Source organism: Microcaecilia unicolor, chromosome 1 (assembly GCF_901765095.1).
Source record: "Microcaecilia unicolor chromosome 1, aMicUni1.1, whole genome shotgun sequence".
Classification (NCBI taxonomy): Eukaryota; Metazoa; Chordata; class Amphibia; order Gymnophiona; family Siphonopidae; genus Microcaecilia; species Microcaecilia unicolor.
The window spans coordinates 102,744,967-102,767,590 of NC_044031.1; the positions used below are offsets into that span (position 1 = coordinate 102,744,967).

The 22,624-nt window shown below is 42.6% G+C and overlaps 1 protein-coding gene across 1 annotated transcript in view; it reads left to right on the plus strand.

The window, feature by feature from the left end:
- The window catches only part of ARMC4 (armadillo repeat containing 4), a 445,023-nt gene that overhangs the window by 330,833 nt on the left and 91,566 nt on the right, over positions 1–22,624 (plus strand). Inside the window, 1 exon segment of the mRNA XM_030199274.1 lies at positions 11,399–11,641. Coding sequence (XP_030055134.1) covers positions 11,399–11,641 — 243 coding nt within the window.

The following is a 22,624-nucleotide window of genomic DNA, read 5'->3' on the forward strand; positions in this document are numbered from 1 at the left end:
CCCACCCCCATACTCTACTGGGATATGCAGCGTTGATATGGGGAGGCGCCCTATTTTCCCCTTCCAAAGGAAACCCTGAATTAAGGAGTTCAATTGTTTTTCATCTTTCCATCTTAGATATAGAGGTATGGTCTGGAAAACATATAGCCACCGAGGGGCAATCATCATATTAAAGAGTGCAATACGGCCCAACAAAGAAATAGGTAAGGGCCCCCAAGCCTGCAATCTCAATTTAGTTGCCATTAATAACCTCTGAATGTTTTTCTCATATAGCTTAGCTAAATCTGTTGTTATATACACCCCCAAATATTTAATTTCACCCTGCGCCTATGTAAGGGGAAACTGACCCCTCCAACTTATCTGCCCATCCGGAATCACAGGAAGAGCAAAAGATTTCGTTAAATTTAATTTGAACCCATAAATTTGTCCAAACCGCCCTATACATGCAAGAAGCGACTCCAGTGACCGTGAAGGGTTTGTCAAAACCAACAACAAATCATCAGCATATGCCAGGACCTTAATAGTTTGACCTACAAGCGTGACTCCCTCTATCTCTTTTGTAAGCAAGAGTGTGCAAAGCAGGGGTTCCAAAGATATCAAAAAAGTAAAGGGGAAAGAGGATAATCTTGCCTAGTACCCCTACCTATAGAAAATTCTTCCTCTCTAATACCATTAACAAACACACAAGCTTGAGGATGACAGTAAAGAGTGTCAACCACTTGCACAAACCAGCCATGGATTCCCATACTAGCCATAGTCTGAAACAGGAAATCCCATCTCACCCGGTCGAATGCCTTTTCTGCATCTAGACTGACCACCATAGACGGGACACTCCTTTCTTTGCAAGAGGCCATCGCCAGCAATAACCTTCGAACGTTTTGCGTTGCCTGTCGGCGCCTCACAAATCCCACCTGTTCAGGTCCTATTAACTGTGGTAACCATTGTGCCAGCCTTTCAGCCAGTACCTTAGCCAATAATTTTATGTCTAATTTAAAAGCGATATTGGTCTGTATGAATCTATCCGCTCCGGCAGTTTGCCAGGCTTTGGAATTAGAGTTAATGCATTATTTGCATACCTGGGAAATTCACCAACTTCTATCACCTTCTCAAGGTACTCCAATAATGAGGCCAAAGCCTCTGGAGATAATGCTTTTTAGTATTCTCCAGTGAGTCCATGAGGACCGGGAGCAGAATAAAGTTTTAATGACGTCACTGCTTTTTGTAACTCTAATAACGTTAAGGGGCCATTTGAACTATCTAAGCCTTCTGGGGACAATCTGGGCAAACCCGAATTGTCTAAATAGTCCACCAGTTGTTCTCCCAGGGACCCCGTTTCTGCTGAGTACAAAGAAGAAAAATACTCGGTAAATATCCGCCCAATGTCCCCTCTATCAGATGTAAGTACTCATCCTTTGTCCCTCTGGGCAGCCACTGTCTTAGACCCTCCCCAATTTTTAATTACTCTTGCAAGGAGACGACCTGGCCTATTACCAAATCTGTGCAATTTATATTTATAATAAAGGGACAACCGAGTCTCCACCTCGTGCAACAAGGTGTTAAGAGCTACTTGCGTAGTCTTTACTTTTTCCAGTGTAGCCGGTGATGGCCTTTGTGTATAAACCCATTTAGCCTTCTCTAATTGCTTTTCTAAATGTAATATACCTGCTGCTCTATGCTTCCTCCTTAGGCTACAATATGCAATAATGTCTCCCCGTAACACCGCCTTAGAGGCGGACCAAAATAATATCGGCTGAGTCCGTGCATGTTCTAGATTATTAGCCTTATATTCCATCCATTTGCTATGTATGTACTGCTGAAATTGAGAATCTGAATGCAGGTAGGCTGGATATCTCCACCCTCTTCCTCCCATGCTATCCACAGGCATTACTAAATCTACCCAAATCGCAGCGTGATCAGAAATTTCTTCCAGTCCAATGGTCACTGCTTGAATTAAAGGGAACAGGAAGCGTTCCACCAAAACATAATCTAGCCTTGCCTGCGTTCCATGCGCCCTGGACCTATTAGTATAATCTCTCTCACCGGATGTAATGCCCTCCAAGCATCAATAAAGTTAAGCGATTTTAAGAATATAGCAAACTCCCTGGTCCTTTGCCCAGTATAATGCAAGGAGGTCGGGTTAGAACAATCAATGGCTGGGTCCGACACTAAATTAAAGTCTCCCATCACCAGCAACCTTGCGGTCTTATACTGTAGGCAACATCCAGCTAGACTTAATTATGTAATTCCCCTTCATCCCTTTAGCAATCGATGTGGCCTTATATGTTAATCCTTTCCTAAATAAGATTGCCACTCCCCGCTTTCTCCCCTATGAGGCAGCCGCATGGCACTCCCCCACCCACGATCTCTGCAACTTGGCATGTTCCAAATCCGTCAAGCATGTCTCTTGCAAACATGCTATATCTGCCTTGTGCTGTTTTAATGCTGACAAAATTTTTGTACGTTTCATGGGAGAGCTAATGCCCCCGACATTCCAGGATATTATTCTGGCTGGCATATTGTATAAGAGAAAAACATTTGTGTAGTGCTACCTCTAATAATCCTCCCTCCCCTCCTCCAATGTACCCAAGAAACGTTTTGCCCGTAGCGTTTACTCCAAAAAACATTCCCTCTTTACCCCTTCTCATTTTTAGAACCAGCCTCTCCACCCCATCTACGCTATTGATTTCCTCCTTTCTCATTCCCCATTGATAATCTAAACCAAATCCCTTCCCCTCCCCCCCCCCCAACTCCTAACTTCCCAAACCCTAAACTGACCCAATCCCATCCGACCGGAAAGCCCAGAGTTAGAATCATGTTACATGCTAAAGACCCCCGTCTCCTTACATTAAAGAATATTTATGTTCACACAATATTTGTTGGAAAAATCAGACTTACAGACCTTCCCTTAAATGAAGGTACAGCGAAATCATTCAACTTCTATTAGTCTGTTCTCCAAAAGGGTTGTTTTTGCCTCTGTTACAGTCCTAAAAGTCTGCCATGTTCTTTGAATGAAAACTCTTAATTGTGCCAGATATTGCAATGCAAAACGAACTTTCTTGTTTAGAAAAGCAGAGCAGAGAGGATGAAACCATTGGCGTAGTTCTTGAACAGCAGGAGAAAAATCCTGGAAAATCAGTATTTGACTCCCTTCATATTTCAGTGATTCTCTTTTTATTTTAAATCCGTGAAGGATCTGAAGTTTATGCCTATAATTCAAAATGTTTACTACCACACCTCGAGACCTGTTTTGGTCCTCCACTCTGTGTCCAATGCGGTGCGCTCTCTCCACCACCACTTGGCCCATAGAATCTGTGAGGGCCAATTCCTTAGCAAGTCAGCTCTCCAACCACGTTTGGAAGTTTCTCTGATTGCCCAACAATGCGTATATTATTCCTCCTGGAGCAATTCTCAAGATCTTTCAACTTACTCTCCTGCTCTTTGATATGCTCTTTTGACTGTGCTATGTCAGGCCCATATCCGTGGGAGTCATCCTCCAAAGCAGACATCCTGGTTCCAGCTCTTCCGTAGGAGTCCCCAAGCCATTCAGCAGCGTCTGAAAGGAATCCAACTTTTGATCTAATGCCGACCACTTTGGCTCCCACGCTTTCTCAGTTGCTTTAGTTAGCTGTACCAATTGCGTGTCCATGGAGGCCACTGGCTGCAAAGAGTGATCCTCCTCCATCTTGGCCTCTGTATGTCCGGTCTTTATTTTTTCTTTTTTAACAGCTTTATGCGCCATCTCAACCGGCGACATACTCAAATATTTCTCCATAAAGCAGTTTTCACCACTATCCAGCTGCTGATGAACATATAATAGTATTGGTAAGTTGAAATGTAGACGAGGGTCCCAGAACTGCTGCAGAACGCTTCTACTCATAGCATCACGTGACTCCGTCCGGAATAGAACATTTTAAAAGTGCATTACTATACTTTATCCTAGATCAGACCCGCTCTTTCTCTCAAGAAAGCTTCCTACTTACACCCATACCTATGTGATTATTGTATAGGAAATATCTGTCATAGCCTTATACAAACAAGAAATTAAACCCTTATATCCCAATGAAAGAAACAATACGTGGAGGGGCATAATCGAACGAGGCGCCCAAGTTTTCATGAGGGCATCCTCGCAGGATGGCCCCTGTGAAGGGGCGGGGAAACCCATATTATCGAAACAAGATGGGCATCCGTCTTTTTTTTCGATAATACGGTCGGGGATGCCCAAATCTCAACATTTAGGTCGACCATAGAGATGGTCGACCTAAATGTTGAGATGGTCGTCCCCGGTTTTCGGCCATAATGGAAACTGAGGACGCCCATTTCAAAAAATGACCAAATCCAAGCCCTTTGGTCGTGGGAGGACCCAGAATTCATAGTGCACTGGTCCCCCTGACATGACAGGACACCAACCGAGCACCCTAGGGGGCACTGCATTGGACTTCACAAATTGCTCCCAGGTGCATAGCTCCCTTACCTTGGGTGCTGAGCCCCTCAACCCCCCCCCCAAACCCACTCCCCACAACTGTACACCACTACCATAGCCCTAAGGGGTGAAGGGGGGCACCTACATGTGGGTACAGTGGGTTTCTGGTGGGTTTTGGAGGGCTCACATTTATCACCACAAGTGTAACAGGTAGGTGGGGATGGGCCTGGGTCCACCTGGCTGAAGTGCACTGCACCCATTAAAACTGCTCCAGGGACCTGCATACTTGCTGTCATGGAGCTGGGTATTACATTTGAGGCTGGCAAAAAAAAATTTAACTTTTTTTTTTAGGGTGAGAGGGGGTTGGTGTCCACTGGGGGAGTAAGGGGAGGTCATCCCCGATTCCCACCGGTGATCATCTGGTCAGTTAGGGCACCTTTTTGAAGCTTGGTCACAAGAAAAAATGGACCAAGTAAAATCAGGCAAGCACTCATCAGGGACGCCCTTATTTTTTCCATTATCGTCCGAGGACGCCCATCTCTTAATCATGCCTGAGTCCCGCCTTTGCTATGGTGCCGACATGCCCCCATGAACTTTGGTCGTCCCCGCGACAGAAAGCAGTTGAGGACGCCCAAAATCGGCTTTCAATTATGCTGATTTGAGTGACCCTGAGAGAAGGACGCCCATCTCCCAATTTGTGTCGGAAAGTGGGCGCCCTTCTCTTTCAAAAATAAGCCTGATAGTCTAACAACAAAGGTGAACAAACAGAACACACCTTCTTCCTCAAACAATCTGCAAAATGTTTAATTTGAAAATATTGGAAAAAGGAATGCTGGTCTTATCCTCAAACTATGCTTCAGACATGAAAGATTTGCCCTCAAAAAAGAAGGAAATAGAGAGAACCCATTTTACATTGTGTCAGAACCCCAAACCCCCCTTTCTATATCTTTTACAAAGAGCAAGAAGATAGCAGAATAAATGGTGAGTAACTGGGTGGATTTTTATCATGTCTACAAACTTTCCTCCATACCATAAACACCACAGGAATTAGAGGATTTTTATTTATTTTATTTATTTATTGCATTTGTATCCCACATTTTCCCACCTTTTTGCGGGTTCAGTGTGGCTTACAATATGAGTTGAATGTTGGAAATACAATTTATATAGATAGTTAGGGATTATATTAAGCAGGGTTAGACGAAACAATTGAGGTGTCGTTAAGGGAAGTAATAATGGAACATAGGCATTGCAACTTTGGAAGGAAGCAATGGGAGCTAAGGTGCGATAAAAAGACATGAAGTCATATGGTAAACAACTTTCTGTGTGTAGAGGTGTGAGTGATGTGATAATACGGGAATGGGAGTTCCGAGATGAGTGTACGATGCATTAGTGAACAGTAAGTATGGACTTTATGTGTTTTGTTTTTTTCCGTAGACTTGTTCGAAAAGATGGGTCTTCAATAATCTGCAGAAGGAAGCTTGCTCGTAGGTTGTTCCTAGGTTGCGCGGTAGTGTATTCCAAAACTGCGTGCTCTTGTGAGAAAAGGTTGACGCGTGTAACTTTTTGTATTTCACGCCTTTGTTACTGGGGAAGTGGAGGTTAAGGAAGGTTCGAGATGATCTTTTGGCATTTCTGGGTGGTAAGTCTATCAACTCTGACATGTAGGCTGGGGCTTCACCGTGAACGATTTTGTGGACTAATGTGCATACTTTAAAAGTGATGCGTTCCTTGAGTGGAAGCCAGTGCAGTTTTTCTCTTAATGGTTTTGCACTTTCATATTTTGGCTTTCCAAAGATAAGTCTGGCTGCCGTATTCTGGGCTGTTTGAAGTTTCCTCAGTGTTTGTTCTTTGCAACCTGCGTATAGTGAGTTGCAATAATCCAAATGGCTGAGCACAAGGGATTGCACTAGGCTGCGAAAGACGGATCTTGGGAAGTATGGTCTTATCCTTTTTAGTTTCCACATGCTGTAAAACGTTCCCCATATTTCATTATTGTTCACAAATACTAGGAAGTGGGAGAGACATTTCAATGATAGATCGTTTGTAGGCAAGAGCACTAATAATACAGCTTAAAGTTATGAATGCCCCCTCCTCTACAACACACGTACCATCTGTGGTAGAGCCAACATCATACAAGGAATTCCAGCCCTCTTACCTTGCCAAACATAGCTGACTAAAACTCAGTTCAGTGCAGTGAAAAATCACCGAGAGACCAATAAAGACAAATGTGAAAAGAGGGACCAGACAAAACAAGTATCTTAATGACATTAATCCTCCCTAGTCAAGGAACTGCCAAGTGTTTCCAATTTGAAAACTCTAGTAGTCATCCAGAAAAAAATTGTTCATAATTAAGAGTACCGTTCACTTGTCTATTAGATTGTAAGCTCTTTGAGCAGGGACTGTCTCTCTCTGTTAAATTGTACAGCACTGCGTAACCCTAGTAGCGCTCTAGAAATGTTAAGTAGTAGTAGTAGAGTCAAGTTATTTGGAAATATAACACTTAATAATGAAGTATTTGTGCAAGTACAAATGGAACATTCATAGAGCCCACTTCAGTGATTTGCAAAGGGTCTGACAAAACAAAAGCATTGATTTAGAGAAATTCACTGTCAGGCTTATTTTCGAAAGAGAAGGGCCCATCTTCCGACACAAATCGGGAGATGAGCATCCTTCTCTCAGGGTCGCCCAAATCGGCATAATCGAAAGCCGATTTTGGGCATCCTCAACTACTTCCCGTCGCAGGGACGACCAAAGTTCACGGGGGGGGGGGGGGGGGGGTGTCGGCACCGTAGCAAAGGCAGGGCTGGGGCGTGATTAAGAGATGGGTGTTCTCGGCCGATAATGGAAAAAAGAAGAGCGTCCCTGACGAGCACTTGGCCGACTTTACTTGGTCCATTTTTTCTTGCGACCAAGCCTCAAAAAGGTGCCCGAATTGAACAGATGACCACCGGAGGGAATCTGGGATGACCTCTCCTTACTCCCCCAGTGGTCACCAACCCCCTCCCACCCTTAAAAAAAATTTTAAAACATTTTTTTGCCAGCCTCTATGCCAGCCTCAAATGTCATACCCATCTCCCTGAAAGCAGTATGCAGGTCCCTGGAGCAGTTTTAGTGGGTGCAGTGCACTTCAGCCAGGCAGACCCAGGCCCATCCCCCCCTACTTGTTATACTTGTGGTGGTAAATGTGAGCCCTCCAAAACCTACCAGAAACCCACTGTACCCACATGTAGGTGCCCCCCTTCACCCCTTAGGGCCATGGTAGTGGTGTACAGTTGTGGGGAGTGGGTTTGGGGGGGGGGGTTGAGGGGCTCAGCACCCAAGGTAAGGGAGCTATGCACCTGGGAGCAATTTGTGAAGTCCACTGCAGTGCCCCCTAGGGTGCCCGGTTGGTATCCTGGCATGTCAGGGGGACCAGTGCACAAGAATTCTGGGTCCTTCCACGACCAAAGGGCTTGGATTTGGTCGTTTTTGAGATGGGCATCCTCAGTTTCCATTATGGCCAAAAACCAGGGACGACCATCTGTAAGGTCGACCATCTCAACATTTAGGTCAACCATCTCTAAGGTCGACCTAAATGTTGAGATTTGGGCGTCCCCGATCGTATTATCGAAACGAAAGATGGATGCCCATCTTGTTTCGATAATATGGGTTTCCCCGCCCCTTCGCGGGGCCATCTTACGAGGACGCCCTCATGAAAACTTGGGCGCCTCGTTCGATTATGCCCCTCTGTATAATCAGACACAGATCTAAAATCAGATATTAGACTCTTAAGTCAAGAAATGAAGGTCCTAGGATTAGCAATATAAATTAAAATGTCCTTAGTCTACATTGAGATTCTGTGCTTTACACCTGAGACTTATTCCTTTGAACCATATCTGTCTCATGAATCAAAACCTCAAAAGGCTCTATGAACTAGGGCAATGAGAAACAGTGGCAAGGGACAACCTTGACAGATACCATTTTCAAAATGGAAAGAGGTAAAAACCTGATTATTCACTCTCTTCTAAAGCAAATGAAAGCATAGAAACAGAAAAATGAAGGCATATAAAGACCATATGGCCTATCCAGTCTGCTCATCTATACTGTCTTCTCTCTTAGAGATACTGTGCACTTGTCTCAGGCTTTCTTGAATTCAGATACAGTTTTTGTATCCACCACCTCCACTGAGAGGCCGATCCACAAATTCACCACACTTTCCATCAAGAATATTTCCTCAGGTTACTCCTGCATCTGTGCCCTTTCACTTTCATCCTATTCCCTCTCATTCTAGAGCTTCATTTCAGTTGAAAGAGACTATCCTTATATGCATTTTTGCCACAGAGGTATTTAAACATTCCTATCATGCCTCCCCTCTCCTGCCTTTCTTCCAAAACATACATTTATGAGCTTTGTCTGTCCCCTTATGCTTTGATAAAGACCACTGACATTTTAGGAGCCCCATTCTGGACTGACTCCATCCTCTTTATATCCTTTTGAAGGTACAGTCTCCAGAACTGTAATAGTATTCTAAATGAGGTCTTATCAGAGTTGTATACAGAGGCATTAACACCTCCTACCTGCTGGCTATTCCTCTCCCAATGCACCGAAGCATCCTTCTAAGCTTTTGCCATTACCTTATATGATCACATCCAAATCCCACTCCTCTTTCTTACACAAAAGTTCTTCACACCCTAAACCACTCCTTCAAGTTTTTTGCAGCCGAAATGCATGAGCTTACATTTTTTAGCATTAAATCTTAGCTGCCAAATTCTGGACTATTCTTCAAACTTTGCTAGGTCCTTTCTCATGTTAATCACATCATCGGGGGTGGCTATCCTTTTGCATATTTTGGTATCAAACCTTACCAGACAGCCCTTCAGCAGTATTAAGTACAAAAATGTTTAAAAGAACCGGCCAAAGAACAGGCACACCACTGGTAACATCCCTTTCTTAAGAGCTAGTTCCACTTACCACTACTCTTTGTTACCTTCCACTCAACTAGTTTCTAACTCAGTCAATCACTTTAGGGCCCATACCAAGGACACTCAGATTACTTATTAGTCGTCTGTGCGGAACTGTGTCAAAGGCTTTGCTAAAATCTAAATAAACCACATCTAGCACTCTTCCTTAATCTAGTTCTCTGGTCAACTAGACAGAGAGCCTAGATTTGTCTAACAAGACCTACCTCTAGTGAAACCATGCTACCTTGGGTCCTGCAGTTTATTGAATTCCAGAAACCTCACTATTCTGTGTTTTACAGAAGTCAAACTTACTGGCTTGTTGTTTCCAACCTACTTCTTTCTTCTGCTTTTGTGGAGAGGAACCACACACCCCCTCCCCCAGTCCTTCAGGACCACTCCTGACACTAGAGAAACATTGAAAAGATAAGCCAGTGGAGCTGCCAAGACTTTCTGAGTTCCTTCAGTACCCTCAGGTATATGCCATTAAGCCCCATCGAATTGTCCACCTTTAGTTTAGCTAGCTATCCATGAACACAGTCCTATGAAAAATGGTTCAGGGTCTACCTCACTTCCATTCCTATTTGTGTTGGGTCCTATTTCCTGCCCTTCAGTTGTGAACACAGCAGAGAAATATTTGTTAAGCAATTCCTTAACAGCTTCTATTTGTTTATCCCCTTTGCTCTTGAGTCATGCAATGCAACTTTTGCATTTCCCCTCCCCATTTTACCACATTGGGTATTTTTTTCTATCATTTGCATCTTTTCTGACAAAAAGGTTTGTTGCCCTTAAAATAGTTCCTTTCAGTTTTGCCCACTTCTTTCTTACTTCATCTAGATGTTGCCATCCAGCTAACAACTTCAGGTAATCTTCCATCTCAACAAAGTTAGTTTTTTTTTGAAGTCTAGAACCTTCACTTTTGAATGAACCCTTTTCACATCTGTGTTAATACTAAACCACACCTTCCGATGTTCACTGGATGCCAGATGATCACCCAGCAAACATCAGAAACACTCTCCCTATTCATAAGCATTAATTCCAGTATGGCCCCATCCTGGGTGGGTTCTATTACCAACTGCTGGAACAGTTCTCCCTGTAGAAAATCCAGGATATCCCTACTTCTAGAAGACAGTGCTCACTGAGGCAGGCACGCAGGCAAGTTTGTCTCCTCTCGCATCGCTTCCCTCTCAGCGCTTCCCGCCTTCGGATTAAAGCAGGCCTGGTAGAGAGGACAAGGATGGTCTTTAGCTAATCAACTAAAGGCAGAGGGAAATACCAACACAAGAGTATATCCAAAACAAAAGAAAAGCACAGTAGGCTTTTGGATGAGCCCTTATTGCCACCTATTTTGTAGGTGATAAGGTCTCACGTGCTAATCCTGTGCTAACTGATTCACGCTGAAACACCTACTCTTTGTCCCCCCAGACATGCCCCCTCCAAGAAAGATTCAGAAAAATTATTTAGCACATGGATTGCATGTGCACATTTATTTATTTATTAGGATTTATTTACCGCCTTTTTGAAGAAATTCAGTCAATGCGATGTATAGTAAGAATAGATCAAACATGAGCAATAGGCAGTTACAGCAGTAAAAATATTCAAATAACAATACAAAGTATGACATAGTATATACTACTTACAATGTCAATACAATACGTAATAGAACATTTTAATTGATAGTGAAGGGTAAAGCAAAGGTGGAACATATAGATTGGTAAGAGAGAGTTAGAAAGTAAAGTGCACATGAGGTCAGAGAGATGGTTAAATATTCTCTCAGCTAGGGTAGGAGTGGATAAACATGTCCTGCTGCAGTATGTGCTGCAGGACGCCTCAGGATGTCCCATGGTAAGCCCTTTTAAACTGCGGTAAGCATGCACTATTTCTTACAGCGTCTTAGTAAAAGGAGCCCTCTGCAAATTAGGAGTGTCCAGAATGAACATCTTTTTCTATCTAGATGTACTATGCAAAATTGGGTGCACATCTGTTATCTTAGTATGTAATATTAAAGTGAAATATAGGAACTTTTTTATTTACAACTTAGGTTTCAGGAATACCAAGTTCTAGAAATCTTGGTTGCTTTGTTGGCTGACCAACCTGAAGAAGTCCTTGTGAACGTTGTTGGAGCAATAGCAGAATGTGGGCAAGAACCAACAAATCGAGCCATCATCCGAAAATGTGGTGGCATCAATCCTCTTGTAAATTTACTCAGTGGAACTAATCGAGCACTTCTTGTGAATGTCACTAAAGCAGTAGGAGCTTGTGCAGCAGAACCAGATAATATGACGTAAGTAGCAGATTCAGAATGTTGTTTTCATAATCTAATTACCAAATCCTATTTATTTTTATTAGGGCTGTACTGAATATTCATATTCGGCCGAATAGTGATTTAAATTTGAATACAAATAATCTAGGGCTCTACTGTGCTAAATCCTACTGAAATATACACTAGATCTCTGATTTCATGTTACAACTTTTATTATTCATTATGTTAAAACTCAGTGTCTATTATTCATATTAGGTATTTGGCCGAATAATATTTTTCATTATTCGTATTCGGCCAAATAGTAAAATATGCTATTTGGTACACTCTAATTTCTATGCCTTATCCATATCACATTGCTACTATCTAAGAACCAAGACCACTTATCTGATATGCAGGAACTACATCAGAGCTTTCACATCTTTTAGTATTACTATTAGACCTTATCGACCTGCCAACCAGAAATACCACAAGATCTGCACGATCTTACCTAAACCTCCACTACCCAAGCAACAAAGGACTCAAATTTGTCCTATGCATCCAGCGTCTCCTACTTAAACGCACAACTATGGAACGCACTGCCAAAAGCAGTAAAAACTACGCTAGACCACCTAAGACAATCCTGTTCAGAAGAGCATACCCAACCAACCCAACATAAAAAATTTACCTGGACACCTGCGACACAATATAACAAAAGACCATAATGGGCATTACCTGACTCTTCCTCCCCCTCCCTCTCCAAGTTCCCCCCAATTGTACCTACCACATAGGTGCCTTATCTACCATAATATCACCTTATAATCATTCATACCTTATATTTGTTCAGACCGGAACTGGCAAACGCCGATACGGTAATATGTAAGCCACATTGAGCCTGCAAAAAGGTGGGAAAATGTGGGATACAAATGTAATAAATAAATAAATACTGTGGTTCTTTTGTAAATTACTTATTTTAACATCTATATAGCCATTCCCATTTTCCATTTATTCATATTTATACCCCACATTATCTGAACTCATGTCCAGGTCAATGTGACTTACATTATAACAGTATAATAGTAGAGGTACAAGTAACAGTGTTGTTAACTGTATAATGTTTTAAAGTAACTAATTACATTAAAACATTATAATCCTCCAATTAAAATAGTAAGCATTGTGTTAAACAATACTATTCATCATAACTCGGTAGGGTAGTTAGTTAATTGGAGAACTGTCATTACTATGAACATATGTGTTCTGGCAAGGTGGTCAATTCGATCTCACTGGTCTTTGATCCTTGCATTATGTGGAACACCTACATTAAAATATAATAGTGTTAGTGTTAAGCTAGCTAACTCGAGTGGGGATAGTATGTTGCATGCTTAAATGTTCTGTGAACCGTCATTCTCTGAAATTATTTTAACTCCTTTGCTGAAATCCTCTAGTGGGGACTTGACTAGAGTTGAAAATTATCTTTCTGTGGCAAGTGTTCCTTGGATGACTAAACTTTTGGAGTTCTTAGTGAATGAACAAAAATGTTTGGAGACTTTTAATATATTTCATAAAATGCAACATGGTTTTAGACCTCAACACAGTACAGAAACACTGCTTATTGTTCTTACTGCAAAAATAAGACATTTTCTTAGTGTGGGAAAACAAGCTTTTTTATTACAGTTTGACATATCAGCAACATTTGATGCTGTAAATTATTCAGGGGTCCTTTTACCAAGCTTAGGTAAAATGGGCCCTGAGCCATGAGCTGCGGCCCTTTTTACTGCAGCGGGTAAAAAAGCCAAAATATGGCATGGCCGTGTGGTAAGATTTCACTTACTGTGTGGCTATATGGGGGGAAGCACTTAATGCCATCCATTGAGGTGGCATTAAGGGCTCATGTACTAACCCAGTGGTAACCAGGTAGCGTGCAGCACTGCCAGATTACCGCCATGTTAGCGCCGTGCAGGAATAGAGTTGTTTTCCATAGAGTGGCTGGAACTGCCACCAGCACCCACGTTCAGCCGGTGATAGTTCCAAGTTAGTGTGTGGTAAGCCCTCGTTGGGCTTGCCGCCGCTCTGTAAAAGGGCCCCTCAGTTCTTCTTCTTAAATTGAATGAATTAGATACTTGGATGGTTTGAACAATTTTTAAAGAATAGATCTTACAATGTTAAGGGAAAGGGTGGAAGATCCTCTAGTTGGAACCCTGGTTGCGGAGTTCTGCAGGGCTCTCCACTCTCTCCTCTGTTTATTAAATATTTGAGCTCTTTGGGTGATTGCTTTTTGGGTGATGACATTGTTATATTATCTTATGCAGACGATATATTTCTTTTGGGTTCTTCTTTTGCCTACTTGGGATACTGCTTTAAATTCTGTCAAATATTTTTTCTCTTTGATTGATAACTGGGCTATGAGTTATTTAATAAACTGAAGATGAAGGTACTTTGGTCTGGAGGTAAAATTAAATTGCCAAATACAATATTCGCATTGTCTTCAGGGGAGGAGTTAATTATTGAAGACCATTCCAGAGTACATGTAATTCTAGACTTCACTCTGTCTTTTGAAAAACAGATTAATGCTCTTAGTAGAAGATTTTTTTTTCAAGCTTTGGGCTATAAGATCTTAATTAATGAAAGAAGATGTTAGATCTGTTACTCAAGATGTCCTTCTACCACAGTTGGATTACTATGATTCACTTTATTCTCATATTTCAGTAAAACAGTTAAAACGTTAACAATTGATGCGATTGCTTAGTAGAATTGGGTGCTTTGATAGTGTGTCTCTTATTTTTTGAGATTTCCATTGGTTAACGATGAGTAAATATACTAATTATAAAGTTCTTTGTTTTTAAATCAATATTTGGTTTAAATTCTGAGGGTTCAAGTGAACTGCTGGTTTTCCTGTCTGTAGAAAGAAACTTAGAGGGGCATAATTGAACAAAAACGTCTATCTCCATGGGCGTTTATCTCCGAGAACGGGTCCGTGAAGGGGCGGACTGAACCGTATTTTTGAAAAAAATAGACGTCCATGTTTTATTCGACGATTTGTGAGCTGGACGTTTTTGTTTTTCAGTGATAATGGAAAATGAAAGCGCCCAGCTCAAAAACGAATAAATCCAAGGCATTTGTTCGTGGGAGGGGCCAGGATTCGTAGTGCACATGCCAGGACACCAACCGGGCACCCTAGGGGGCACTTTTACAAAACAAAAAAAAAAGGTAAAAGAGCTCCCAGGTGCATAGCACCCTTCCCTTGTATGTTGAGCCCCCCAAATCCCCCTCAAAACCCACCGCCCACAAGTCTACACCATTACTATAGCCCTAAGGGGTGAAGGGGGGCACCTACATGTGGGTACAGTGGGTTTGGGGGGCGGTGTGGAGGGCTCCCATTTACCAGCACAAGTGTAACAGGTGGGGGGGGATGGGCCTGGGTCTACCTGCCTGACGTCCACTGCACCCCCTAATAACTGCTCCAGTGACCTGCATACTGCTGCCAGGGAGGTGGGTATGACATTTGAGGGTGAAGTTGTGAAACGGCATATTTTTGTGGTGGGAGAGGGTTTGTGACCACTGGGGGAGTCAGGGGAGGTCATCCCCGACTCCCTCCAGTGGTCACCTGGTCATTTAGGGCACTTTTTGGGGCCCTATTCGTGGAAAAACAGGGTCCAGGAAAAGTGCCCTAAATTCTCGCTAAAAACGCATATTTTTTTTCCATTATCGGCGAAAGGCGCCTATCTCTGATCGGCCGATAACCACGCCCCAGTTCCGCCTTCACCACGCCTTTGACACGCCCCCATCAACTTTGTCCGCATCCGCAACGGAGTGCAGTTGAAAACGTCCAAATTCGGCTTTCGATTATACCGCTTTATTCGTTTTTGTGAGATAAACGTCTATCTCCCGATTTGGGTCGCAATATAGGCATTTTTCTTTTTCAATTATAAGCTGGTTAGGCTTCTTGAGAACTTTGAAGCTGGGTTTTTCCTCTTTAAAAAAACATCCGATTTAAATCTGTTTTTGAGGCCTCCTTTCCTGTTGTTGGGGGTCCAGAATATGGAACAAACTACCACTGGAATTGAGGCTTGAAGTTTCTTATTTTTCTTTTAGGAAAATGTTAAAAATCTATTTGAACAATAATTTTGTTTTAAGTTAAAGTTTTGTTTGAATCTTAAATTTGCTTTTGCTTTTTTATTTTGTATTTACAAATTTAGTCAATGTAATTTTGTTAGATTGTTATTCTCTCCTCATTATTGGAGTCTGTTTTACAAATGTAAACTACTTTGAATCCTTTCGGAATAATAACAGTATAGAAAACTCTGATAGTATAGTTTAGTCATTTAGGGGCCTTTTTACTAAGGTGCATAGGCACCTACGTGTGTTCAGTGCACATCAATTTGGAACTACCACTCAGCTACCACGTGCTCTGGGCGGTAATTCCATTTTTACGTGTGTCTGATACACACGGCAGAAATATTTTTTATTTTTTACTGCGTGGTGCTAACCGAGCAGTAATTGGCAGTGTACATGCACTGACAATTACCGCCCGGTTAACACATGAGACCTTACCGCTAAGTCAATGGGTGGCGGTTAGGTCTCAGGCCCAAAATGGACACGCACCAATTTTTATTTTGCCGCATGTCCATTTTCGGCCAAAAAAGGCCTTTTTTGCAACAGTGCTGAAAAATGGACCTGCGCATGTCCAATACATGCGCCTACAACAGCGCATGCCATTTTTTAGTGCACCTTAGTAAAAGGACCCCTTAGCATGTGTTAGTTTTTATCCAGCAAGAACTTATCGAAGAGTTGCGACTTGAGGGCCTTGCAAAAGTTCAGGTAATTGGTTTTCCATTTTATGGTTGTTGGAAGTGCGTGCCATAGCTTGGATGCTGTGTAATGAAATCCTGATACATTTATGGTCTTGTATTTCACTCCTTTACAGGTAGGGAAGTGTAGTAGCAAATAGCTTCTTGCCCCCATGTGGTATTTCGTAGTGGTAGGTTTATTAGTGAACACAAGTACTCTGGGACAATTTCATTCAGAATTTGGAAGATGGTAATGATCATAGGAGCCAACTTTTCAAAATGATTGGGGGTGCTGAAATTTTTTTTTACAGGTGATGCATACCCCCCTCCCTCCCTCCCAGTTCCAGGCCCCCCTCCCTCTGAGTTCCAGGGTCCTCCCCCTCCCTCCCTCCCTCTGTGTTCCGGGGTCCTCCCCCCTCCCTCCCTCTGCGTTCTGGGGTCCTCCCCCCTCCCTCCCTCCGGGGTCCTCCCTCCAAGTTCCGGTGTCCTCTCCCCTCCCTCCAAGTTCTGGGGTCCTCCCTCCGAGTTCCAGGGTCCTCCTCCCCCCTCCCTCTGAGTTCCAATCATGAAAAGGTAAATCCATATATTCTATATCATATAATAGATATAAATGAAAAATCTTCAAAATAATGAAACAGAACTTTTTAGTACAGCGGCTTCTGTAATGACATCTGTTGATCACTACTTGGTGGGAAGTTTCCTATTAAATACTGCAATACCAAGCAGGTGTTTTTTTGATAGTGGTTTGTTGGTTTGCTATGTGTATTAATGAGCAGTTTTACAGGTCATGAAAACTAGAAGTATATGTGATATCTTAATGTCTTTTTGGGAATATTTTTATGTTGTCTGTATTCACATCATTTGTTTTGAATATTATTTTGTCATGAAAACATGGGCTTTATTTTATACTACAAGTTGTTTTGTGTCATATTTTAGGTCTTTTATATTTTATTAGGACTTCAGAGACTTTGAGCCTTGTTAAAAATTCTTTGTAGAACTATTCTACTGATTGGTATGTTATTTTTAATTACTTAATTTTATGATGCTTGTTAATAGAAGGAAGGGAAAGCATGCTGTCTTTGCATACTGACACAAATTTGATATCGTATTGAGAATGGATTGATTGTTATTGACACATTTAATTTATTATATTTTAAAGATTGTGAGCTTTCACTATCAAGGCTCAGGAAGTTTCTAATTTTTTATATATATGTAGGTAGTTTTGTATAGTAATATAATTGTGGAAAAAAGTTTTATATTATTTATATATTTATCATGATCATTTTACGTTTTTCAGTTATTTTAATGTATTTATATGTTGTCTTTTTTAGTTTTTACCCCTGATGAAAATGTTTCAAAACTTGACTCTGTCAGGTATTTGGTTTTAACAATCAATGAAGACTTTTTTTATATCTGGTGTGTTTCCATTAGATCTGCTGCTTGTGGTGTGCAATCTGAGGGCCATTTGGACATTCCTATTTACACCATGCTGCATGCAATACTGACCCTGGTAGATATTCAGATGATTGCCATCACAGGGCAGAGATTTGAGTCATCAAGTTTACACTCTAGGGAGTTCTCAAGGCTCTCTTCCAAAATCCTTCAGTTGACATGTGATATACAGGATAATAAATCTATCTTCTCTACTGACTAATAATTGAGACATACCAACACCCAGGCACTTGACCATTACTCTGTATTATTAGGAGGTACATCATAGAAAGGGGTCTGGCCTGTAGAGCAACTAACACACTTATTGTTCCCTCCAGGCCAGTTAACAGACCATCAAAAGAGATTGTATGTGCTATGAAGTTAGTACTAACAGCAACATGCCAGTGGAAAAGGCTCTGGATTAATCTCTAGAGCATCCTACACATGACAACATGGATGTCACCTTTTGTGGCATAAGGTGCAAAGCCAAGTCCCAGTCATTGATATCTATGACCAATGTTTTACGTATAGAGGATAGCCCAATGAATAGGGTAAGAGAGCAGAGAAGAATAAGGGGATCAGAAAGGAAAGGTATGTATGACATACTGACTGGTGGCCTCAGTCTGGTGAGAAGTGTCCAGCGGACTCACACCATGTAATGACTCCTCATCCACTTTATAGCACCTGTCTCTCCTGGTCAGTCAGCGGGTCTTCGTGGCCAGGAAGGGATCTACCACACATTGTCTTCTTTGCATTGCACCACAGTTCTCTCCACTCCTTTTCAGATCTTTCTTGTCCATGTTGCAATATAAGATGGATTTGACCTCATGGCAGATCCGTACTCACAGTTTCTGCTTAGTATAAGTACTTATTTCTTAACCAGGCTGGCCAAGGAGGGTCCTGTGATGCTACAGTCCCTTACACCATCACATCTACCTTTGCTGCACTGAAGTGACTTTTGTGGTCAGTATATGGTGCTTGGATGTCCTGATTTTCTGTGAAGCAGCGCAGATGTCTGTCCTAAAATGGCTAGATGCACATCTACAGTATATAGGCTCTTTCTGGTCATGGAAAGGACAGTGTTTCTTTCTGTAATCACTGACAGCTGTGCACTTGGAAACCTATCACTCGTATATATCGACCATTTTGGAAAAGGGTTGGACATGTGTATATCACATGCATTTGGGTCATTGTTATTTTAAACTGCCCTTTTCCCTGTATCTTTGTAGAACTTAACTACAAATTGCTGGGTCCTGTGCAGCACTGTCAAATCCTTACTAGCCCCTTTCCCACACTAGTTAAAGCCATTAATGGTGGGATCGATCATGAGGCTCGTTTCCCATTATTGTCTCCTGCATGGCTATACTGTTGATGGAGGACCAGACTCCAATCAAGGATATCACAGGAATATGATCCAGTAGCCAACTTACCAGTAATATCCAAGCTAATTAAGCAGCTAGTAGTAAATCAGTTAACCGGTTTTCTAGACAAAAATACCATGCCAACCAATCTAGTTTTCATAAAGTTCATTTCACAAAGACAGCACTTATTGGTCTGACTACGTTGATCCAAACGTACTTGGATCAAGATAAGTCAGTTGTCTTGCTATCACTAGAGCTTTCTGCCGCCTTTGACTTAGTAGATCCTGATCTCCTGATACACAAACTTTCTTCTGTTGAGATTTCAGGTACTGTACTGACATGGTTCAAATCATATCTGACTCTTACTTTTACTTATGGAGTTCCACAGGACTCATTGCTGGCCCCTGATTCTATTTAACGTATTCATGGCCCCTCCTCTCAGACCGATCCAATCCCTGGACTTGACTGCATTTGCCTATGCAGATGATTTCTAAATTCTTATCATCCTTAACCTTTTGAATATATATGAAATATCTAAATTTGAACCTTACCCAAATTGCCAGTTGGCTAGTACAACATAAGATGTAACTCAATCCTGATAAAATTAAAGTGCTCAAGGGTGAAGGGCAGCCATTCATAGAAGCACTCAAGGGTAAAGGGAAGCCACTCATAGAAGCACTCAAGGCTGTGCCACATGGCACTCAAGAGTAAAGGGAAGTCACTCATAGAAGCACTCAAGGCTGTGCCACGTGGCAAGGATAAAGGGAAGACACTCATATTCAAACATAGAAAAGTAATTCACACAGGTATAAACAAGAACCACACCCAGAAACAACAAAGGGCTGTGCCAGGAAGCATAGCTAACAGAAAGGTAATTCACTCAGATTTAAACAAGAACCACACCCAGAAACAACACAGAGCTGTGCCAGGAAGCACAGGTAATGGAAAAGTAATTCACTCAGGTTCAAACAAGAACCACACACAGCTCAGGGCTGTGCCCTGCTGCACAGCTAACAAGAACACCAGTTCACTCAGAATCAAACAACAATGCTACAACAAGAAAAGGTAAAATAGACCTGAATCAAAGGCAAGGCATGAAAGTTCCAAGATCCTGTATAAAGGAGTTGGCTGATGATGATGTCACAACTGGGAATGAGGCTTGGCTGCAGGAACACCAACAGCAGAAGCCACCATGCAGATAAAAGGCAGTCTAGAGATGACACAATAGCTCTTACTTCTACCAGAAGAGTTAGTGAGCTTCAGGCCCTTGTGGCAGATCTTCATTACATGAAGTTCTACCATACAGGTTTGTACTCCAAACCCACCCCATCCCAAAAGTAGTTTTGGAGTTCCATCTCAACCAGTTCATTGTACCACCTGTCTTCTTTCCTAATACATGTTCTCATCCTAGAGAAGCAGCACTGCATACCTTAGACTGCAAGCATACTCTAGCATACTATCTAAAACAAGCAAAACTTCATCGGAAATCCTCCCCCCTTTTTGTATCCTTTGACCCTAACCTGTTGTTACAAGCATACAGTCTCTACTTGAATGGCTTACTGTATTTCCTATACTGTGACGAGGCAAGCCCCAGAGATTCCCCAGTGAAGCAGTTGAGCCCAGAACTATGGGTCCCAGAAGTCCTTGCAAGAATGAGAGAAGAGAGTAGTCCTAAAAAAATGGAATGGATTCCCAGCCCCAGCAGGGGGAGCAATGGCTCGAGGCAGGGTAAGTCTGTTACTCCCTTCCCCTCTAGAGGGAGAGGGAAGGATGAAGCTCAGTTTCCCTATCTTCGCCATCAGTATATAATTCCCCCCAGCTGTGAGAAGGGGGGAGCAGATTTCCTGGAGGCTCTCAGTCACCAGGAGAGAGGGGAGATGAATGGAGAGAGAGATTCCATGGAGTATGTGGAGGAAGGAAGTAGCCTGGCACTAGAGCTGCCTAAGGGAGAGGAGCCAGCTACCGTGGAGTGGGAAAATTCAAAGGTTGCCCTGCCCAGCATTTGAAGGCAGTGGAGGGGGCCACACCGGGCGTGGTGCTGAGAAGTGGGAGAAACTGCCAACCATGCTCCTTACAGGGTTCCCTCTGTGCTGTGAAAAGGCAGGTGATTTGTGATATTGGTTTGATGTGCAAAGACTGTTCATGAAGATTTATTCTGAATTGTTCTGCTATATTGGAAGTTTTCTGAAGTTTTCTGAACTCTTACTAAACCCTTCTGAAGGAGGGGGAAGGGAAAGCTAATGCCCTAATAGAAGACCTGAGGTCTTGAGGAGCTGAGCGTTTGCTGAGGGATTTTGGGATGTGGACTGTACCTTTTTTCCTTTTGAAGATTATCTTATGAGGACGGTACCTTTTTCTTTTGAAGACTATATTAAGAGGGCTGTACCTTTTGTTTTGAAGAATATGTTATGATTTTTGGTATGAAATTGCCTTGATAATAAAATACTTTGGCCCTGAGTCCCAGTATCAGCAGCATTCTGTCCTGGAACCCTGGGAGCCCCGCAGGCTTTCTGGCTCCACCCAAGAGGAGGAAGCGGACCCCCTCCCCCCTTTACAATATGTATACTCAGGCTGGGCTGACCCTTCATAGCCAGGTCATCATAAGAACATAAGAATAGCCATACTGGATCAGACCAATGGTCCATCTAGCCAGTGGTGTGCTGGTAAATGTTTAACAACAGGCTCTCTCCCCAGTCCACCTCTGCGCCCCTCCCCATCCACCTCTGCGCCCCTCGTCCACCTCTGCGCCCCCCCCCCCAAATTGCAGAGCAGGTTATAGCCGGGGAAAGAGCCTGGGGGGGGGGGCAATCTAAATCATGTTTAATGTGGGATAAAATGCCATAAATAAGTAAATAAAAATAAACTTTTAATGTTGAGCACCTGATTCTCAAAGTGGACATATTCCAAACACTATAATGAAAATAAAATGATGTTTTCTACCTTTGTTGTCTGGTGACTTTGTTTTTCTGATCATGCTGGCCCAGTATCCGATTCTGCTGCTATCTGTCCTCTTAACTCCATTTCCAGGGCTTCCTTTCCATTTATTTCTTTTCTTTCCTCCTTTCTTCTTCATTTCTGGTCCTCCGCAGACTTGACTGTCCAGTGGATCCAGCTTCAGCCTATTTTCTCCATCCATATGCAGTTATTCTCCTCTCTTCCTTTTCCCTCTTCTCATCTCATTCCTCACTCTTCCCTCCCTTCCATCCATGCCCAGCATTTCTTCTCTCTCCCTTTCTTCTCCTCCATCCATGTCCAGCAACCCTCCTCTCCCCCCTGCCCTGCCCTCCACACACCCATGTCCAGCAGCAACCCTCCTCTCCCCTGCTCTCCATGCACCCATGTCCAGCAACCCTCCTCTCTCCTCCATCCTCCCATGTCCAGCAACCCTCCTCTCCCCCTGCCATCCATCCACCCATGTCCAGCGACCCTCCTCCCCCCCCTGCCCTGCA